Source organism: Vidua chalybeata, chromosome 1 (assembly GCF_026979565.1).
Source record: "Vidua chalybeata isolate OUT-0048 chromosome 1, bVidCha1 merged haplotype, whole genome shotgun sequence".
Taxonomy (NCBI): Eukaryota; Metazoa; Chordata; class Aves; order Passeriformes; family Viduidae; genus Vidua; species Vidua chalybeata.
Genome location: NC_071530.1, coordinates 94,000,509 through 94,018,344, shown reverse-complemented (window position 1 = coordinate 94,018,344; position 17,836 = coordinate 94,000,509). Strand labels below are relative to the sequence as shown.

The 17,836-nt window shown below is 35.1% G+C and overlaps 1 protein-coding gene across 1 annotated transcript in view; it reads left to right on the top strand.

Annotated features, from left to right (window-relative positions):
* ZNF236 (zinc finger protein 236) overlaps positions 1-17,836 on the top strand; it is a 73,942-nt gene that overhangs the window by 46,032 nt on the left and 10,074 nt on the right. Inside the window, exons 17-30 of the mRNA XM_053951029.1 lie at positions 468-619; positions 1,731-1,837; positions 1,962-2,113; positions 2,230-2,442; positions 2,969-3,248; positions 3,704-3,807; positions 7,519-7,884; positions 9,843-9,988; positions 11,196-11,439; positions 12,130-12,309; positions 12,826-12,978; positions 13,598-13,788; positions 15,420-15,551; positions 16,801-16,998. Of these exons, the coding sequence (XP_053807004.1) occupies positions 468-619; positions 1,731-1,837; positions 1,962-2,113; positions 2,230-2,442; positions 2,969-3,248; positions 3,704-3,807; positions 7,519-7,884; positions 9,843-9,988; positions 11,196-11,439; positions 12,130-12,309; positions 12,826-12,978; positions 13,598-13,788; positions 15,420-15,551; positions 16,801-16,998 (2,618 nt within the window). The remainder of the gene's footprint in view (positions 1-467; positions 620-1,730; positions 1,838-1,961; positions 2,114-2,229; positions 2,443-2,968; positions 3,249-3,703; positions 3,808-7,518; positions 7,885-9,842; positions 9,989-11,195; positions 11,440-12,129; positions 12,310-12,825; positions 12,979-13,597; positions 13,789-15,419; positions 15,552-16,800; positions 16,999-17,836) is intronic.

The following is a 17,836-nucleotide window of genomic DNA, read 5'->3' as shown; positions in this document are numbered from 1 at the left end:
AACTGGAGTTCTCCTATTGGGTCATCTCCTCCACTCACCCGCCATCCTCCCCACTGAGCTTTGCATCCTTGTGATCGGCTTCCAGTGTAGTTAAGGGAGCTTGGTACCAACCAAGATAAAGGGAGATGGGTCAACCTGTTTGACACATGCATGCTTACATACAAGAAATTCAAAATTTCAATGGCTCTAAGGTAATTGTGGCACCCTGAAGGAACTTCAAACAGTGTTTTTCTGTGGAGGAGATTTTCCAATAGAATTCCAGCTAATGGTAAGTAACCCTGTTATGCCTATTACGTAGATGCCAGAAACTTGTGTGTGTTTTGATGCTCAACAGTGAAGAGTACAACTATTACTATATGGTAATGCTACTTACTCTCTTTTGAAGGTAGTCTTCAGAAAAGTGTGGTGTTATTCAAAGTCCAAATCAGTGTATTTTACAGGTTTATGACTGGTTTAATTTCTGGCAGGTTTTACTGTGAATGACAGCTACAATCAACAGACTCAATTTCCAGCTGTACAACAGCTGCAGGATTCAAGCACACTTGAATCTCAGGCTCTTTCAACGAGTTATCCTCCACCAGCCCTTCTTCAGGTTCCAAACACAGACACTATTAATGTAGTAAGTACTACTTGAAGGCAGGATTAATTTTTCTGTGTTCAATCGTGACTTCCTTGCACCGCTTCATTGGTGATTAGGTAAAACGAGAAGTCAGAAAAGTTTCAGGTTTTCTTCTCTAGATTGCATATGTTTAACAACTGGAAAATAGAAAGGTGAGGAGAGGATAAGTGCTTTGACTACAGTTACTGAAAAGGAAGTGTATGTTTTGATGCTCTATACTTAAAAAATACTATAAAGTTGGATTGTAAGTTTAAAACGAAGGAAAGGATATACTGTTATGAAATAATTTAACATTATTTCATTATATTCTCTTCTAATTATTAAATCTATATGTCTATAGACAAGCAATTTAAAAAAGCATTACAAATCTTTAGTGATCATTCATGGAACTTGCATATTGCAGTGTAGTTATTTTTTTGTATGTTTCTCAGTTAAATTTGTAAGAGGGCTCAATTGCTAAAAAATACAGTTTAAATATAACTTTTTATGACATTAGAAGTACCTAGCATGAAGACAATCTGTTGTAATTTATTTACCATGATGATCTCTATGAGTTGCTGTCCCTTGAAGCTTGTTTGCAAAGTGCAAATGTTGTCAGAGAACTGATGTGGGTTTTAGGATCTGGAAGAGTTTGAGTCATTTCAGCCTACAGGCTTTGGTTTCCTTGTCTTCAATTCTGAAATTTCTTGCTCTCAAGGATTATTCTGTTGTAGCTTTTACTTACAGGAATGTTCAGAAAGTAGTGGAGTTTGTCAGCAGCACTATGTTTTGCTGCTTATTCAGTGTTTAAAATGGCTGATCTAGTTTTAAATTTAACTCCTCAAACAGTAGAAAATCTAAACAATTCAGATATGTTTTTGTGGAGATTCAGGGAAGTGTAAGTGTGCTATGTTGTCTGGTTATTCCAGTAGCTGAACATTTTTATGCTTTCCTTCTCACTATGGAAGAGTGAGGTATTACATTGCACTCTTAATTTCCTGTCAAAATATATGAAAGCATAAATTGAATTACTTGTGTTGACTCTAAATGCTGTAATTTTTTTTCTTGCCTATTTGTGAGACTATATTTAAATATTGTGTTACTGAAACTCACTTGAGGCTTTGATTTTTAGACCACTCGCTTGATGCAAGACCAGTCATCACAGGAAGAACTTGAATTGCACACCCAAAGGCCTCATTTTCTTGAGGATAATGAAGATCAAAGTAGGCGTTCATATAGGTATGTTACACTTCTAGCTTTTGTCACAGAATTTCCTGAATGGCTAATTATTGCATGTAATTATTATGTAATTATTATGCCTAATAATTACATGAAACTAATGAAAGCTATTTTCTTCTCATAGATGTGAATATTGCAACAAGGGTTTTAAGAAATCCAGCCATTTGAAACAACATGTACGATCACATACTGGTGAGAAACCTTATAAATGCCAGCTCTGTGGCCGTGGTTTTGTTTCCTCGGGAGTTCTTAAGTCACATGAGAAGACTCATACAGGTAAACAGAGCATACCAGCTCTATATTAGCTTAACCCATGTTTGGGTTTTGTAAATGTCCTGTGTGAGTAAACTTAAACAAATAGCATGCTACTTATTTGTTTCTGTTACTTTAAGGAGTTAAAGCATTCAGCTGTAGCATTTGCAATACCTCCTTCACAACTAATGGCAGCCTTACCAGGCACATGGCAACTCACATGAGCATGAAGCCTTACAAGTGCCCATTCTGTGATGAAAGCTTTCGAACAACTGTTCACTGCAAAAAACATATGAAAAAACATCAGGCAGTCTCCTCAGCTGTAGCAGCAGCTACAGATACAGGAGGGGGAGGTAAATGATTTCATTTTTACTTTTACAGTCCTTACTACATAAGAAATACAGATGTTTTGGTGGATTACATGAATGCTATAACAGTAATGGTACAAAATAAGCTTCCAGCATGATTAATGTCTGCTGTTTAGAGCTGCTGAAATTGCTCTGTTATCTGAATTGTTTAAATAAACTAGTTTTCCAGGATCTGTCCAGTGCATTAAAGGTATTGTATGTGACATAGCTGTTTTAGTATGTCACTAAAGTAGATCTTTTGTCACGTATTACTTAACCTGTGTTATGTATTATAAGGATAAGAATCATAAATGCAGCTTTTTTTAAAATTAAGTGCAGACATGAGTAGTTAGACCTCTGAAAGAGATTCAAGTCCATAGTAGTGCAAGTCCAAGAACAAAATGTAGTGCCTGTGTGTTTAATAATAAATCCTTCTATTTTTGTAATTTCAGCTGACAGATAATGTGTTCAGCTAAACAGAAATGTGGTTTTTGTTTTGGTTTTGGTTTTTTTTTTTTTTTTTACTTAATAGTTGCTTGTGTTGAAGATGATGATGAAAGCTCTGAAAGAACTTCCAGAAAATCTCGTCCTGGTGTCATAACTTTTACAGAAGAAGAGACAGCAGAACTGGCAAAGATTAGGCCTCAAGAAAGTGCCACTGTTTCAGAAAAAGTTCTTGTCCAGTCAGCTGCAGAGAAAGACAGAATTAGTGAGATCAAAGATAAGCAAGCAGAACTGGAAGCAGAGCCCAAATATGCCAACTGTTGCAGTTATTGTCCCAAAAGCTTTAAAAAACCCAGTGATTTAGTAAGGTGAGGAATGGAAAATGTTCATATGTTTTTAATTTGCTGAATAGTTCACCAAAAACTTTAGTAATAACAGTTTCATATAACTCTTTATGTCCAAATTGAAGTTCAGCTAATATTTACATACATTTTTCTTTTTCACAGTGGTTTAAAAATGTGTCAAAATGTTACATATTCTGAATATGACTAATCCAGCTTTTTCATATTTATTTTCCTGCAGTATGAAAGTTATTATTATGAAGTTTTAGAATAAATTGTTTTTTCTTGCTCTAATACTTGCATATAAAAACAAGTAGAAATCTGTTGAAAAAATGCAAATACTTAAATCTTCTTGTTCAGCCTAGTGTAATGCTAGCATAAGTATTTAATTAATTCTAAAATGAATAAGATAGAAAATAAATACTTGTACAAACTGACATAGAAGTAGAATTTCACTTGTACATGTATCCTGGAATTATTAGGCATGTTCGTATCCATACTGGAGAGAAGCCGTATAAGTGCGATGAATGTGGAAAGAGTTTCACTGTAAAATCCACTCTGGATTGCCATGTTAAAACACACACAGGTCAGTAAGGTTTTGCATGTCTTTGTTTAGAAGCTGTTTGCTTTTGCAAAGCCGTTAGATTTGGCAAGGAATGCTATGTTTCACTGTGATCTAGTATTTGGAACTGTGGATGGCAGTGCTAGGGGAAATTTGGTACTTGTGACACCATCAAATGAATCACATCAGAATATTCTGAATAAACCATCTTATTACAGCCTTCTCTAGAATTCTAAAGCATGGTCTTAGCTCATGCAAAAACCTGTCTATGTAATTGTCCTGAATATGTTCATGTCAGATCTTCTGTAGTATTTTAATGATAAATGATTTTCCTGAGTAAGAAGGTGGAGTTGAGGGAATCTTATATAACTATGTTAGAGAAAAAAACCCTATAAACATTAATGTTTGTGCTGCTATGTAAAATGGAAAGTAAGAGTTCAAAAATTTTGAGCATTCAGCTGTTTGAATCTTGAAAGTTGAATGTAAATGTAGTATCTGTAATATTTAAATTTTTAGGGTAGGTTTTTGTATTTCTGAGAGAGATCTGATTTTAATAGTAGTATTTTTCAACTACAGTTTTGCTCTAATTTAAAAAAAAACCTTCTAAATCTTTCATACTTGTTTTCTTCTTACTACTGAACTTCTGTAATAAACCCAGTCCTGAACTAATTAATTTCTAAAACTGTCTACAGTTCTGTTAAATCTCATTATGATCTCTTTCCAAAAATAAAAAAAAAAAAAAAAGAAGGCAGAAAGCTTTTAGTGCTGTAATGCATTATTATTTTGCTCATGGAAGCTCCTTCTTCATTTTACTGTATTTGTACTTTCTACTGTTGTTTAGTAAGAAATAGTACTCATTACATGGAATTGTAGCGTAGATCAGGACAGACAGTAGCAGATAGTAAGGATAATGAACGGAACAAAGCAGGGATGGTGTCACATTACCTCCATGTTCAAGCACTTTACAAACTGTGGGACTCTGAATAAGCGATTGCATCTCTTTGCTTGCTAGCTTTAATGGAATATTTTACATTAGTTTTATCCAGTTGTTTTCAGAACGCAGAAAAACGGTAAAAAGGAATGGCCTTCAGTACAGTCAGTAGTAGTAAGTTCCTGGATGCAAGTTTGATTTTCAGTTTGCTGTCTTGATAATTTTGTTCCTAAGCCCACTAGATTTTTATTTGAGAAATAAAGATAAATTGTTTCCCCTTCCTAATTTTTAAGCTCTTTATGGTTGTACAGACTTTTTGATAATATATAATGGAGCTTTGTAAATTATTATTTTAACATCCTTAAACAGACTTTCCCAACCTGCTATTCATTCTCTCTTTCACATTACATATAGTACAGTTTTGACAGTTTGAGTCCTTGCTCAGGTGTTTAAGAGCTCTTCTGCTAACTTACAGCCTTGTGAAAATTGTCCATATAAGCCATTTGTATTCCATCTTAGAACTGATTTTCTTTAGTTCATGAAAAGACTCTTTCAGCCTGCGACAGCATTTTTATTAAGGTCTTTTTGTATAAAACCAGTGTAAAATTCCAGATAAAAATCCAGATACAGTGAAAATCTGATCTTCTTCAAAGAGCGCTTGCAGATTCATGAGGTATAATTTTCACTGCAAAAGCCACATCACCTTTTCCCTGTTGTAATTCGTTTTATCTTATGGGAGTTTTTTCCCATGTTCTTTTATACTTGGGCCAGCTTGTGCTGGATGAAGTTCAGCTAATATGCAGTTTTCTGCATTTGAGCCTGGATTTCTTTCTGGAAAGCTGTCTTAATCTGATAGTTCATTTGTTTTATATTGAGAGATACATAATTTATTTAAATGAACAATAAAAAAGTTTTTACAATATTAATATCTGTAACTCCCCTAAAAATAGTTCAGTTTGAAAAGCTACTCTGTTCCTCACCTGTAAATGAAAGTTGCCTGCATAGGAACCTACCCAATATCATCTGTAATCAGCATTGATCCAGAGAATTAGTTTGGAGCTTTACTGAAAGATTGGAGGTTTCTCAGTGAGGTGTATATGAACACTTAGCTTCTGCATCCTGATGTAGCATCAAGTGGGATAACTGAAGTCCCATGCTATTGCATTTCTGCCTTCATTGCTTGTCCAGTTTCCTGATTACAGTTCTTTCAGATATATTCCTGATTTCAGTTCTTGTTAACATGTTAGCTGTGTAGCCCATAGTGTGGCATGTCAATGGCATAAAACACATTTAATTTTTGCTATATTTGGAAACAGTGCCAGTTTAGTGTTTGCCATTCCTTGATGACTTCTCATCTGAATTTGTGATCATCTTCCCTCCAAGTTTCCCTTGTGGACGCTAACTCAAAACTACTAAACTATTGAAAACAGTTCAACCATCTTTTTTTTTTTCTTTTCAGATTCCTAGTATTTACACAAAAGGCCCAGGAATCAGCTCATAATCTCATTGCATATTTAAATAACAGGACTTCAGATGTTCTGTTTGTTCCTTCCTGCTTTTTTTTTTTTGTTGGTTTTCCTCTCTCTCTCTCTCACTGTCCCTCTCTCTTATTTTTCCACCCCCCTTTCTCCCAACGGCTAAGGATTTTTTATTTAGTGGGAAAGACTGCTGGATGGCTTCCTCTGTGGTACTGTGAATGTGGTAGATGACTTTGCTGCAGCCCAGATTCCCATTGTTTCAGTGGTTCATGTTATTGGGCTCTTTCTTCTTCATTTCTTGAAACGGAACATTGTCAGAGGTTTATGTAGTTTTGTTTAACAGAAAGTGACAACAGTATGCCAGGGTTTAGTAATTTGAAGTTGGTTGACTTGTAGTTCAGGAAATTGATGAGAGATTCTTCTGTGTAAATGGAAACTAGAACTCAATAGCAGGACTCACAGGCACATATTGCTCTTGTGATTTCTTTACCAAAGGCATTGGTTTCCTTCCCTTGTTTAGCTAGGAAGCGATATTGTGCTGGAAGGTCTGGGAATATCAGGAATAATAGTGGGTTTTCAGCTGCAGTCACACATTTTCTGCCAGATAGTTGCATTATGCTTTTTGTGAATTGTATAGCTGTGTGTGTGGTTCAAAGAATAAACTCTGTAGTTTGCTGTTACTTGTAGTACATTAAAAATTCTATTTAAGACCAAGGATATTTTCAGACATTATGCGCTCTGAAAGGTGAGACAAAGAGGTCTGTATATGTATAGACCAGATTTCTGTACTTCTGGATTACTTTGTGGGGTTGATATTTTGTTTTAGAATGTTATCTCACTTAATTTTAATAATTACTTAATTGTAATCCATTAATACTGGTTAGTTAAGGCAGCATTGAAACAGAATAATAAAGCTGCTGGAATTAAAAAGGAAATGAGTGGCTAATTTAGTAGGAGCCAAATGCTGAAGAGGACAAGATGAAACTTTTAATTCTCCAGTTTATGACCTGTGTAGTTGAAATAACTGGATTAGTCAGGAAGATGAGATGAGGAGAATGACAGAGGTATGAAGGTGATCAAATAAGATTCTGCATGAAAGCTTTAAAAACGTATGGAGTTTTAGTAAAAGGAAAAATGTAATATGCTCTTCATTGACAACCTTTATTCATCTGAAAAGCAGCCAAATTATGAAGTCCAATTATTTCTAATTTATTCTGTTCAAATTAGTTTAGAATCTGTTTTGGAGTTTGTTAAATGGATGATTTAGTCCTCTCAATCTTTTTAGAAGTTTAATCACTTATCTTTCTGGTTTTGAAACTTTTCTAGGCCAGAAGCTCTTCTGTTGTCATGTGTGCAGTAATTCTTTTTCTACAAAAGGCAGTCTAAAAGTCCACATGCGCCTGCATACGGGAGCAAAGCCCTTCAAATGCCCACACTGTGACTTGCGGTTTCGTACTTCAGGGCGCAGAAAAACCCACATACAGTGTCATTATAAACCAGATACAAAGAAAGTTAGGAAGCCTGTTGCCCGGACTTCAACTGAGGGATTACAGCCAGTCAGTCTTCTTAATTCATCCTCAACAGACCCTAATGTTTTCATCATGAATAACTCTGTTTTGACGAGTCAGTTTGATCAAAATTTACTTCAACAAGGACTTGTGGGCCAGGCTATCCTGCCTGCTTCAGTGTCAGGTAAAAATGGATGGGGTGGTGGTGGTGGTGTGGTGATCAAGTTATGAAATTTGCTTTCTATTAGAGTTTGGAAAGTTTTGCCAAATGCTGTTTGCCAAACAGGTAAGAGTTTTACTGAATTCATGGTTTGATGCACAATCGTGACATGAATAGAAATTTACTTATTTAAGAATGAAAGAAAAATATATGCAGTTCACCTAAAAGTCTCTTCAGTTCTGCTGTGGTATTGCACTGCCGAGAGGAAAAAAATGCAGATTATAAATAGCTGGAGTACTTGTATTCTTTGTGGTAATACTTTCTTGGTTTTATTTAAAAAGAAAAGAAGCAAAACAGTTACTCTGTTTGTCTACACTGGTTATTTATGTGAATAATGAAGAGGGTCTTTTTAAGTGCATATCCTCTGCAGTACATGTGTAGTTATTTTTCCAAAATAAAAAAAAAAAAACACCCACACCAAAATAAAACCAACCAAAAGACCCCCAACCTCAAAACAAAGCAAGAAAACTCTTTAACAATACAAAAAACTAGTAGTGTAGGTCTGTATGTTAGATAATTAAGTGCCTAAGATATGAAGTCTCACCAATTGACAGTGACTACAGCTGCATTAGCACATTGAATGTGCCACAGGCCATTCTTTGAGACCAACTGGCATAGAACTCCCAACATGCTTCATGTTGCAAGAAAGTGACCTTTTGATAATGATCCTTGCTAATTTCTAACTTTTTTTCAGGTATTTTTTGTGTAAGTGCTCACTGACCCAATGTTTGTGTAAGTGTTCAGGTAAACTTGGGGCAGGGACAATTTTAAAAGCAGAATAGTGTTATGGAGACATCCCTTGGTACTCTTAATGTACTACTTAAATTGTGGGTCTTGGACTGTCTGTCATTTCTGAAAGTGAGACTTTGATTTTATGTGCTTTGGCATTTTTTTCAGTACATGTCTGTGATTTTGCAGGTATGCCCACAAATTCAGAGTATTATATCAGTCTCATACTTAACTGTAGCCATTCCAGCTTATCTGATTTGATCTAAGCTGTTGTCCAAAATGAACAAATTGTTGATGTTCAGAAGATACTGATGTTATTTGACAGGCACAGTTAGTGATAAACTTGTGATGAGGAATCAATTGATTTGTTTGCTTGGATTTTTGAACATAGTAAGATGAAGTGTTTAGCTTGTTCAGATGTCCTAAAAAAAGACCTTCTTAAATTGAGGCTAGTAATGTGGGTTTTGGCCAGAGCAGGTATTTTTTGGGTGCATTGTAAACCAGATTTATTATACTAAAGAATTCCAAAGAGGAAATGATAGGTGTTTCTGAAGCATCAGCCAAAGGAAACTGGTTGATCACACTCAAGGTGTTTGGAGAAGAAGGGTACATCAAACACAAGATGACTTTTTACATATGTGCTGTCAAGACCTTTTGTAGAGATGGCCTATTCAGCTTTTGAAATTAGAACCTTTCCAAGTTCTAAAGACTTTTAGATTTCAATTGTTAATGCCCCTTTATTTTCATCCATGTATGTATGGAGGATGAACTTTGACAGTTTGATACTGAACCATGTCTGTGCTGTGCAAAATGCTGCAGTAACTTTCATGTGTACGTTCAGAGTAAATGAACAGAATGTAAATACCCTGTGCGTGTGCTGCTTTGTTTAGGTGCAGCACACTCTCCAAGGAAATCTAAGCCAAATTTCTCCAGGTTTCTAGTGCTACTCTGGAGGGATTCTTGTTTTGTAAGCCACTAGGTAGTGCCTAAATAGCAATCCTTAAATCACATGGAATTTATGAAGCTTTAAAACAGGCAGTCAAATTTCTTTATAGTCAAATTCTGTACTTCAAATTATCTTTCTTGTCATAAATAAATGTGTGTGTGATTTAATTTCTAAAAATAAGCACGCTGAAAGAGGTAGTCAGTAATGGTAAATAAAAACATTACAATATAACTGTTTTCTTTGGTAGCTGGAGGTGACTTAACTGTGTCCTTGACAGATGGTAGCTTGGCCACTCTTGAAGGAATACAGTTACAACTTGCTGCTAATCTGGTTGGACAAAATGTTCAGATTTCTGGAATAGATGCCACTGGTATTAACAACATAACGTTACAGGTAAGTTGCTCACCGTTCCTTGCTTTTAATTCTGTAGTGTCACTTTGAGGGCTGAAGAATATTTAAGGAGCCTACATAATTCTGGAAGAGTTCTTGAGTGAGCTAGTAACATACTGTATCACTTGTACAATGTTAGAAGACTTAAAAAATAGCTGCACAGTGGGGTATGTTTCTGGTTTGGTTTCTTTCATTTTTTTCAGGATTTTTTTACCTCTCAGGGATTTTGACAAACTGCTTTAAAATGTGTATTTTTTTTCTTTTAATTGCATTTTGTCTTTACACTTCAAAATTACTTTAGGCTCCCACCCAACCTCCAAAAGGCACCCACCCACCCCCCGAAACAAACCCAAATTATTGCATGGAGTGTTCTTTTCTAAACATAAGTCACTGTGTTACTTTGCAAGCTTTTAACAGTTGAATTCACAATTTAAATTCCCACTGAACTAGTAAAAAGAATGGCAGAAAGAGGTGAGATTATTGCATTTAAAAGTTCTTGAGGTGTGTGAAACTGATTTTCTTGAACATGGTTGTGTTTGATCAGTTGCACAGAATTACTGTTGTTGGAGGAACCCTCTGGAGGTCACCAGGTACAACCCCCGGGTCAGGGAAGGGACATCTGCAGAGTTGCATTGAGTTGCTCATAGTCCCTCTATTCAAGGACTTTTTAGCATAAAATGGAGATATTTTCATTTTGTTTTTCTCAACTGCTAAATATCTCTGAAGAGGAAGATGTCTTATCTTTAAGTATAGAGAACAGTTGTTGGCTTGTGAAATGATACCTTAATGACCCCTAGAAGCTGAAAAATTAAATAATTTCTGCTATCAATCTTCTCTCTGCTCCGTGCCTTTTCACTTTCAAAGGCTTGCAGACTGTGATAAGCATTACATGCACTCATAGGACAGTACAGAATATCAGCAGTGTGTTTACCTGGGGCCAGGCACGCTGATATGTAACTGATCATGATTTCCCAAACATTTTGCTGAAGGAAGGGAGGGAAAGTGAATCTGAATAGACTGGTTACATAGCCACTTTAGAGACTGGCTATATACAGACACATAAAAACTAAATTTAAATTTTAAATTGTTAATTATAAATTTTCAGTACTGTATATACTCTCTATGCAGTAAATATGTATTCTGGACTCAAGAATATTCATTTAACCCAGTTTGTTAACTTCAGATTGATTGCTGAAAAATTGTTTTTCAGATTGATCCAAGTATCCTACAGCAGACATTACAGCAGAGTAATTTACTTACTCAGCAGCTGACAGGAGATCCCACCATGGCTCCACAGAATCCCTCCCTCCAGGCAACAGAAAATGCAGTGCCAGCTAATGTGGTTATTCAGCCTATATCAGGCTTGTCTTTGCAACCCACAGTAACATCATCTGCTAACATGACAATAGGGTCCCTGTCTGAGCAGGAGTCCGTGCTGACAACCAGCGCTAATGGTAAGCACTGTCAGTAGTTTTATTGTGCGTTCAATTTCTTAATTTTACTCAGGGTATTATTCACAGTGAGAAAGTCACGCCTCTGCCTCTCCCCACTGCCACCAAACATCTCATTTTAATAAAATAAACTTGCAGTTCTTGCTTGAGCTTCTTCAGCAAATTTTACAGCTTTGTGTTACCCTTTCTTAATACAATTTTTTTCAGAAGGTGAATTATAGAGTAGATTTAGATTAGATAGTAGGAAGAAGTTCTTACTGTGAAGGTGGTGAGGCACTGGAGCAGGTTGCCCATAGAAGCTGTGGATGCTCCATCCCTGGAAGTGTTCAAGGCCAGGTTGAATGGGGTTTTGAGCAGCTTGGTGTAGTGGAAATCATCCCTGCCCATGACAGGGTAGTTGGCACCATGTAATCTTTAGAGTCCCTTCCAATCCAGGCCATTCTATGATTCTATATAATGAAAATGCTTAAGAACTTCCATAGTTTTGAGTAAAATACAAAACCTTCATTCAGAAAATCTTAACTGCAGAGAAATAAATTGGATGTGAAAAAAAAATTATACTTTCTCCTGCACGTTCTAGCATCTCCCTTTGGCTGCATCGATTATGGTAGCTCAGTGCTTTAAAAAGTTGTGTCAAAAATTGCACCAAAGGATATTCATGGAATTTTTTTTTTTCCTACCACTTTCATTTAGGTGCACAAGACATTACTCAAGTCATGACTTCACAGGGTATGGTGTCATCTACAAATGGACAACATGAGATAATGTTGACCATAAATAATTCCAGTTTGAGTCAAGTTCTAGCTCATGCTTCAGGATCTACTACTGCGACCTCATCAGGAAGTCCTCAAGAAATCACTCTTACAATATCTGGTTTGTGTTTTCAAAAATCTTTAATGATACCAGATCTGTTTCATAAAGTACCTATACACTGGCATATGAGGATTTTCACAGTCCACAGTTTTCCCATGGCATATTTTTCTTATATTCATCAGCTTTAGAAGATACTCCCCAAATCGACATTTGAAACCCAAACGCATTTACCTTGAGAACACGTTAGATTAGTTCAGTGTTCTATTCATAGCCTCAGTTAACAGCTGGATTTTTATAGATTGGTCAAGTTGGTGCTTTGAATCTAGAGAAGTAAGATCCATATTTGTCTAAATATTACTAATCTCAGGTATTTCTGGACATGTTAGTATCTGGATTTGCATAATCACATCTGTATTAAAAACTTGTCAAACTGCTGCATAAAAATCTGCATGTGTAGAAGTTAATTTTATGTTTTGGTTGTATTTTCTACTTTTATTATTTTATGATCTATTATAAGAACAGTAGCAGAATAATGCTGAGACGATTCCGGTTACATTAGGACTTATTTCTATTCAGGCCAAGATCTTATTCAGCATAATTCTGGAAGCACTGATCTGAACACTGGCTTAAGGCTGACAGCACCAACCATCAGCAGTCAGACTACAGGTGCTACATTAACTATAAGCAATGACCAGCTTCTTTCTCAGGGCCCCTCACTAAATGCTCCAGGTATTCATACAATATTTATTCTAAACAAATAATATTTTGTTTAAAAAGTAAATATTAGAACTAAATGGTATAATCTTGCATGTCATGATTCAGGAACTTTGAATGTTTTGTGTGTTTTCTCACAAGCTTTAAATTGTTATGTCAGTTTAAATGAATTTTATTCCACACAATAGGAGAAAAATGAAAACAAGAAGACATGTCTTAAATTAGTACTTTGAGGCAGTTAAAGGAGTATTGAAGAATTATATCTATAAACTGTAGGATGACAAAAGCTGGTGGCTTCACTGCAGAAGCGATAAAATAGCAAATTTGCTCTAGTACTCAAATTTTGAGATTTTAAGTATGTTTATGAATTTCTACCTATATGTGTTTGCATACGCTTGTGACCACCTGTGAGTGCAATGCTGTGTTCATGAAGCTACACTTAAATGTAATTTTTCTAATTTTATCATCTGACTGATAACTTTCGGTTCTTGATTAGCAGTTTTAACTGATTTTGTTGATTCCACAACAGAAAATCCTAGCAATGGGAAACAGAAATTACTAAGTTCACTTAAAATAAATTTGTAGTTTAGTGTTTATGTATGTAACAGATTTTTTTTTTTTGCATATGTTCCAGAACTTAATACAACAGGGGGAACAAACCTTCCTCCAGCAACACCCATATCTCAGTCTGCAGTTTCTGCACAGAATTTGGTGATGTCTTCATCAGGAGTTGGAGGAGATGGTAGTGTCACTTTGACTCTTGCTGACACTCAGGGAATGTTGTCAGGTGGTCTTGATGCAGTTACACTTAATATCACTTCGCAGGTAAGATGCTTTTCTGAACTGACAGATAAATTTATCTTTCTGTCTTACAGAACATAATTTCTTTTGCTTAGAAAATAATTTTGTACTGTAAATACATAATATTTGATATTTTAGTTAATTTTATTTCTCTCTGTCAACCGTGTGAGTTTGGCATCTAGAAACGTGAACTGTTGGAACAGAAGTGCTGATAAATTTTGCAAGGTTGTTCGTTTTTTTTAAATTAACAGATAGATTCTACTGTTTCAAACATGGTTTGAAATCAGTTTTTGGTGTTAGACTATGTACTTCAGTATCACTATTCAGTAATACAGCTTAGTACTCCTAGATCTATTATTTCATTTGGTAAATTTTTCTTTTCCTACTTGTGAATGGGAGAGTTGAACAGCAGTTGTGACAGTTCTTTTCACAGCAAGTAACAGGACAGAATTTAATTGACTATCTTTAATAACAGGTGGCATTATAAGAAATTTTATAAAAATGGTGCTGTATGGACTATCATCTCTCCAGTAACCTTACTATTAGTTTCATTTATAGCATAACCTAAGAATTTTGTGGTGTCATCAAGAGCCAAAGACATATTGGCAAATAGAATCTACAGCGTGGAGAGATAAAAAATAATATTTAAAGACTATAAAGTTAAAAAGTTGTGTGGTTGACATTTCAATGTAGATTTTACATCTGAAAACTTGGGTTGTTTCTTCTATTTTCTTGGCTTAACAAGGTTTAAATTGATTTTTATTTACTTATTGACCTGAAATAGAGTGTAAGTGTATACAAATTAAATACTATTTATCTTGCATGTGCTGTGATTAAAACTGATGAAGCAAAGTTATATGCTTTCCTCTGCAGTTTTGCTCTGGGGGAGGGAAGAAAAGATTTATTAAATAATTCTTATGATATGTTTGTGATTTCTGGTATCACAGAGTAACAAAGCAGAACATGGTTTCATTTCAGGCTTTGTAATAATTTCAGTGATAATATTTGGCAATGTTGCTGTTTATGAATAAGATCCTGTGCCTCCTGTTAAGACAAGCATAAATAAAATTGAAACATTGTAGAATAAAAATAGCTGTGTAAACGCAGTTTATGTTGCAAGAAATTATGGTGAATAGACAGGTAGTATGTAAAAGAACTGTGTTTCCTGGGGAAATTGAAAAGTCATTAAGAGTAGTGTAGAAATAGAAGTAGTAAGATATTACTAATTATATATCCTAAGTAGTGATCTTTTATCATGATTTCATGTGGTTTGGAAGTATGTTTAATCAAGAGATTTAAATAAAGGAAGATACTGTGGGAAGGCCATGCAGGAGAGCAGAATACAGGAGTTAAAAGAAAGGCAATGGAAGGCTAAAACATTCAGCATTTCATGCAAGGCTGGTAAAAATTAATTGGAACTAAATCTAGTCTTACAAACTTCCAGCTGTTACCCTTAAATGGTTAGATATAAATTTAAAGGAGAAAAGGAAGGAAAACTGTTGCATTTGTTCAGATAGGGTTCTGAAATGTTTCTTTATAAATGAAAAAGAAAAGTAGTGTTTAGGTGTGAAAACTTACATTACTCCAGTCAGCTGTTTAAATACAGCTTTTTAAATATAGTTACTCTCTTTTTTTTGTGCTTCCCCCTCTGACAGGGTCAGCAGTTCCCTGCTATACTCACAGATTCCAGTCTTGCTAGCCAAAGTGCATCAGGATCACAGCAAGTAATACTGGTGAGCCATACACCCCATTCAGCACCTGCAAACTCTGATGAAATAACATATCAGGTAGATACTATACCTTTCTGTATCTTTTGTGGTAAAGAATTATTATTTAATCAAAATACTGGAACAATGTCTTTTTATCTTGAATCGTGGAGGCTGATGTCATTCCCAAACAAGAGTTTTGGGAAGAGGTTCTATGTGACTTCCTAGTCATGCAGATTCTGTTTGAAGGTTTGAATTAAAAGACTTTCATATATATACACATGCACACAAGAAAGAAATTTAATTAATAATGTGTTTCTTTCTACAAATCACATAATCATGTGCTCAATGCAGACTGCTCCAAAAATTTCCAAGTAAGTTGGTATTTAGATATTAAAAATAGCTAAATTTTGGAGCTGTGGGGAAAAAATAGCACCTATTGGTACACTTTTTCCATTCTCTTTGTGTATCCAGGTTGTTTCAGTGATGGCGCAACATGAAGTCTTTGCAACTTCTTATGCCTTTGAATCACAATAGGAACTCCTACATAAGTAATACAGTTTTGGTATTAGAAAAAGTGGTTCAGACTTGTTTTCTTGAAGGCAGAATGAATGTTTTCAACCAGCCTGGTAGGACAAGCTCTGAAATAGGAGAAATGAGAGATAAATGGTGATTTGATTTGTTGCTTTCTATGTTACTGTACTTAGGATTCCTCTGTATCTATAAAGTTGAATTTGGTATTAAAAAGGAATTTGGTATTAAATTATCTGAAGAAAGTAGTTTTTCCAGGCAGTTCTCACTAATTATAACAATAATGCAGCACACGACCATCCAATTCTATCAATTTTTCAATGTGTTTCAGTACTTCTGGAGGTAGACCTTTACTTCCTTATGAAAATAGAATCCCCGATTAAGAAGTTAAATAAATGGAAAATATTCTTCTTCTCTACAGAATCAGAGAACTTTTTTCCTGTCTGGAATGCTTTTGGCTTTGAATTTTATTTGGTGGCAAATTGAGGATCATTGGAGTTGTTCAGGAGTGTATAAAACTGAATGTAGAAAAATACGGATACACACATATTCTATTTATGATGTGTTAAGTCAATTTGATCATAGTTATTAATGTTGTTTTCTTAAAATACATACATGTGTCATTCTTCAGAGCAATGAAACAGAAGTTCATATTTACATATAACTGACTTCTTTTGTGTCTGTAAGTTGCTTGCAGATGCTCTCCAAAAACTTGTCATGTTGAGGTAGATTTTAAAAAGCAAACCAATGTGGATGTGCTTATGAAATTACCTGATAGTGTATTTGTAAATTGTTACAGGTGACAGAAGTTTCCCCTAATGTGACTAAAAGCAGTCAAGCAGAAAAAGAAACTCGTGGGCACCAGTGTTTTGAGTGTAGCCAAACCTTTTATTCCGTCACCATGCTGACGCACCACTGCAAAGAGGTTCATGGCAAGGAGCGAATACACGTTTGCCACATCTGCAATAAGGCCTTTAAGAGGGCAACACATCTCAAGGTATTTGGTAATAACAGTTGATTGTTCTCTTAACTCCTTTTGTTTTGGACTTTCTGTGATGTTAACAAAAGGTACCTATTAGCCCTTTGTCTTTGCTTTCCCTTTACAGTGTGAGAGGTGTGCATCTGAGAGAGGGAGTCTTAAGTGATAATGTATGCACAGATAGAGAACTCTCTTCTGGAGCATGGAGAGGATTTTAATGCATATATTGACTACAGAATGAAAAATGTTAATGCCTGTCATGCAAGAAGTAGTGTCAGGAAAAGATTTCACTCACTTTATTTGCATATGAATATCATCAATGCTAATCCTGATTTCCAGATAATCTTCTGGTATCTCAGGAAGTTACCTGCTTTACAGTCTTACCATTTCATTTGTAGACACTCTGTCATGTGAGTACAAGTGATAGAGGAAGCATTTGTTTTAAAATGTCTTTATATTATTGCTGTTGTCTAGTGATGTTTTCTCTGTTTTCTCTAGATTATGAATGACCTAATACTTACAAGTTTTTGAAAAAATTAATGGTGTATCTAAGTTCTTAATTGGATTATAGACTCTTCTTGTTAGGAATATTGGGCTGTACTAGACAAGTGCTTTGTTCAGGCCAGTATCGTACCTCTGAGAGATATTTAAAGGAAGTAATTTGAAGAAGAGCTTTAAGAAAGGAGTAAAGATATAAGTTGCCCAGAATTTTGCCAGCTTCCCAGAATTTATAGTAAGAAATTTTTGGAGCCAAAAAAGGCAATGTATTTACATTATTTGTATTATCTTTATATTTATATTAGCTTTTAGGAGACCTCTTCAGTAGATTTCCTTTCACTTTGATATAATATTTTAA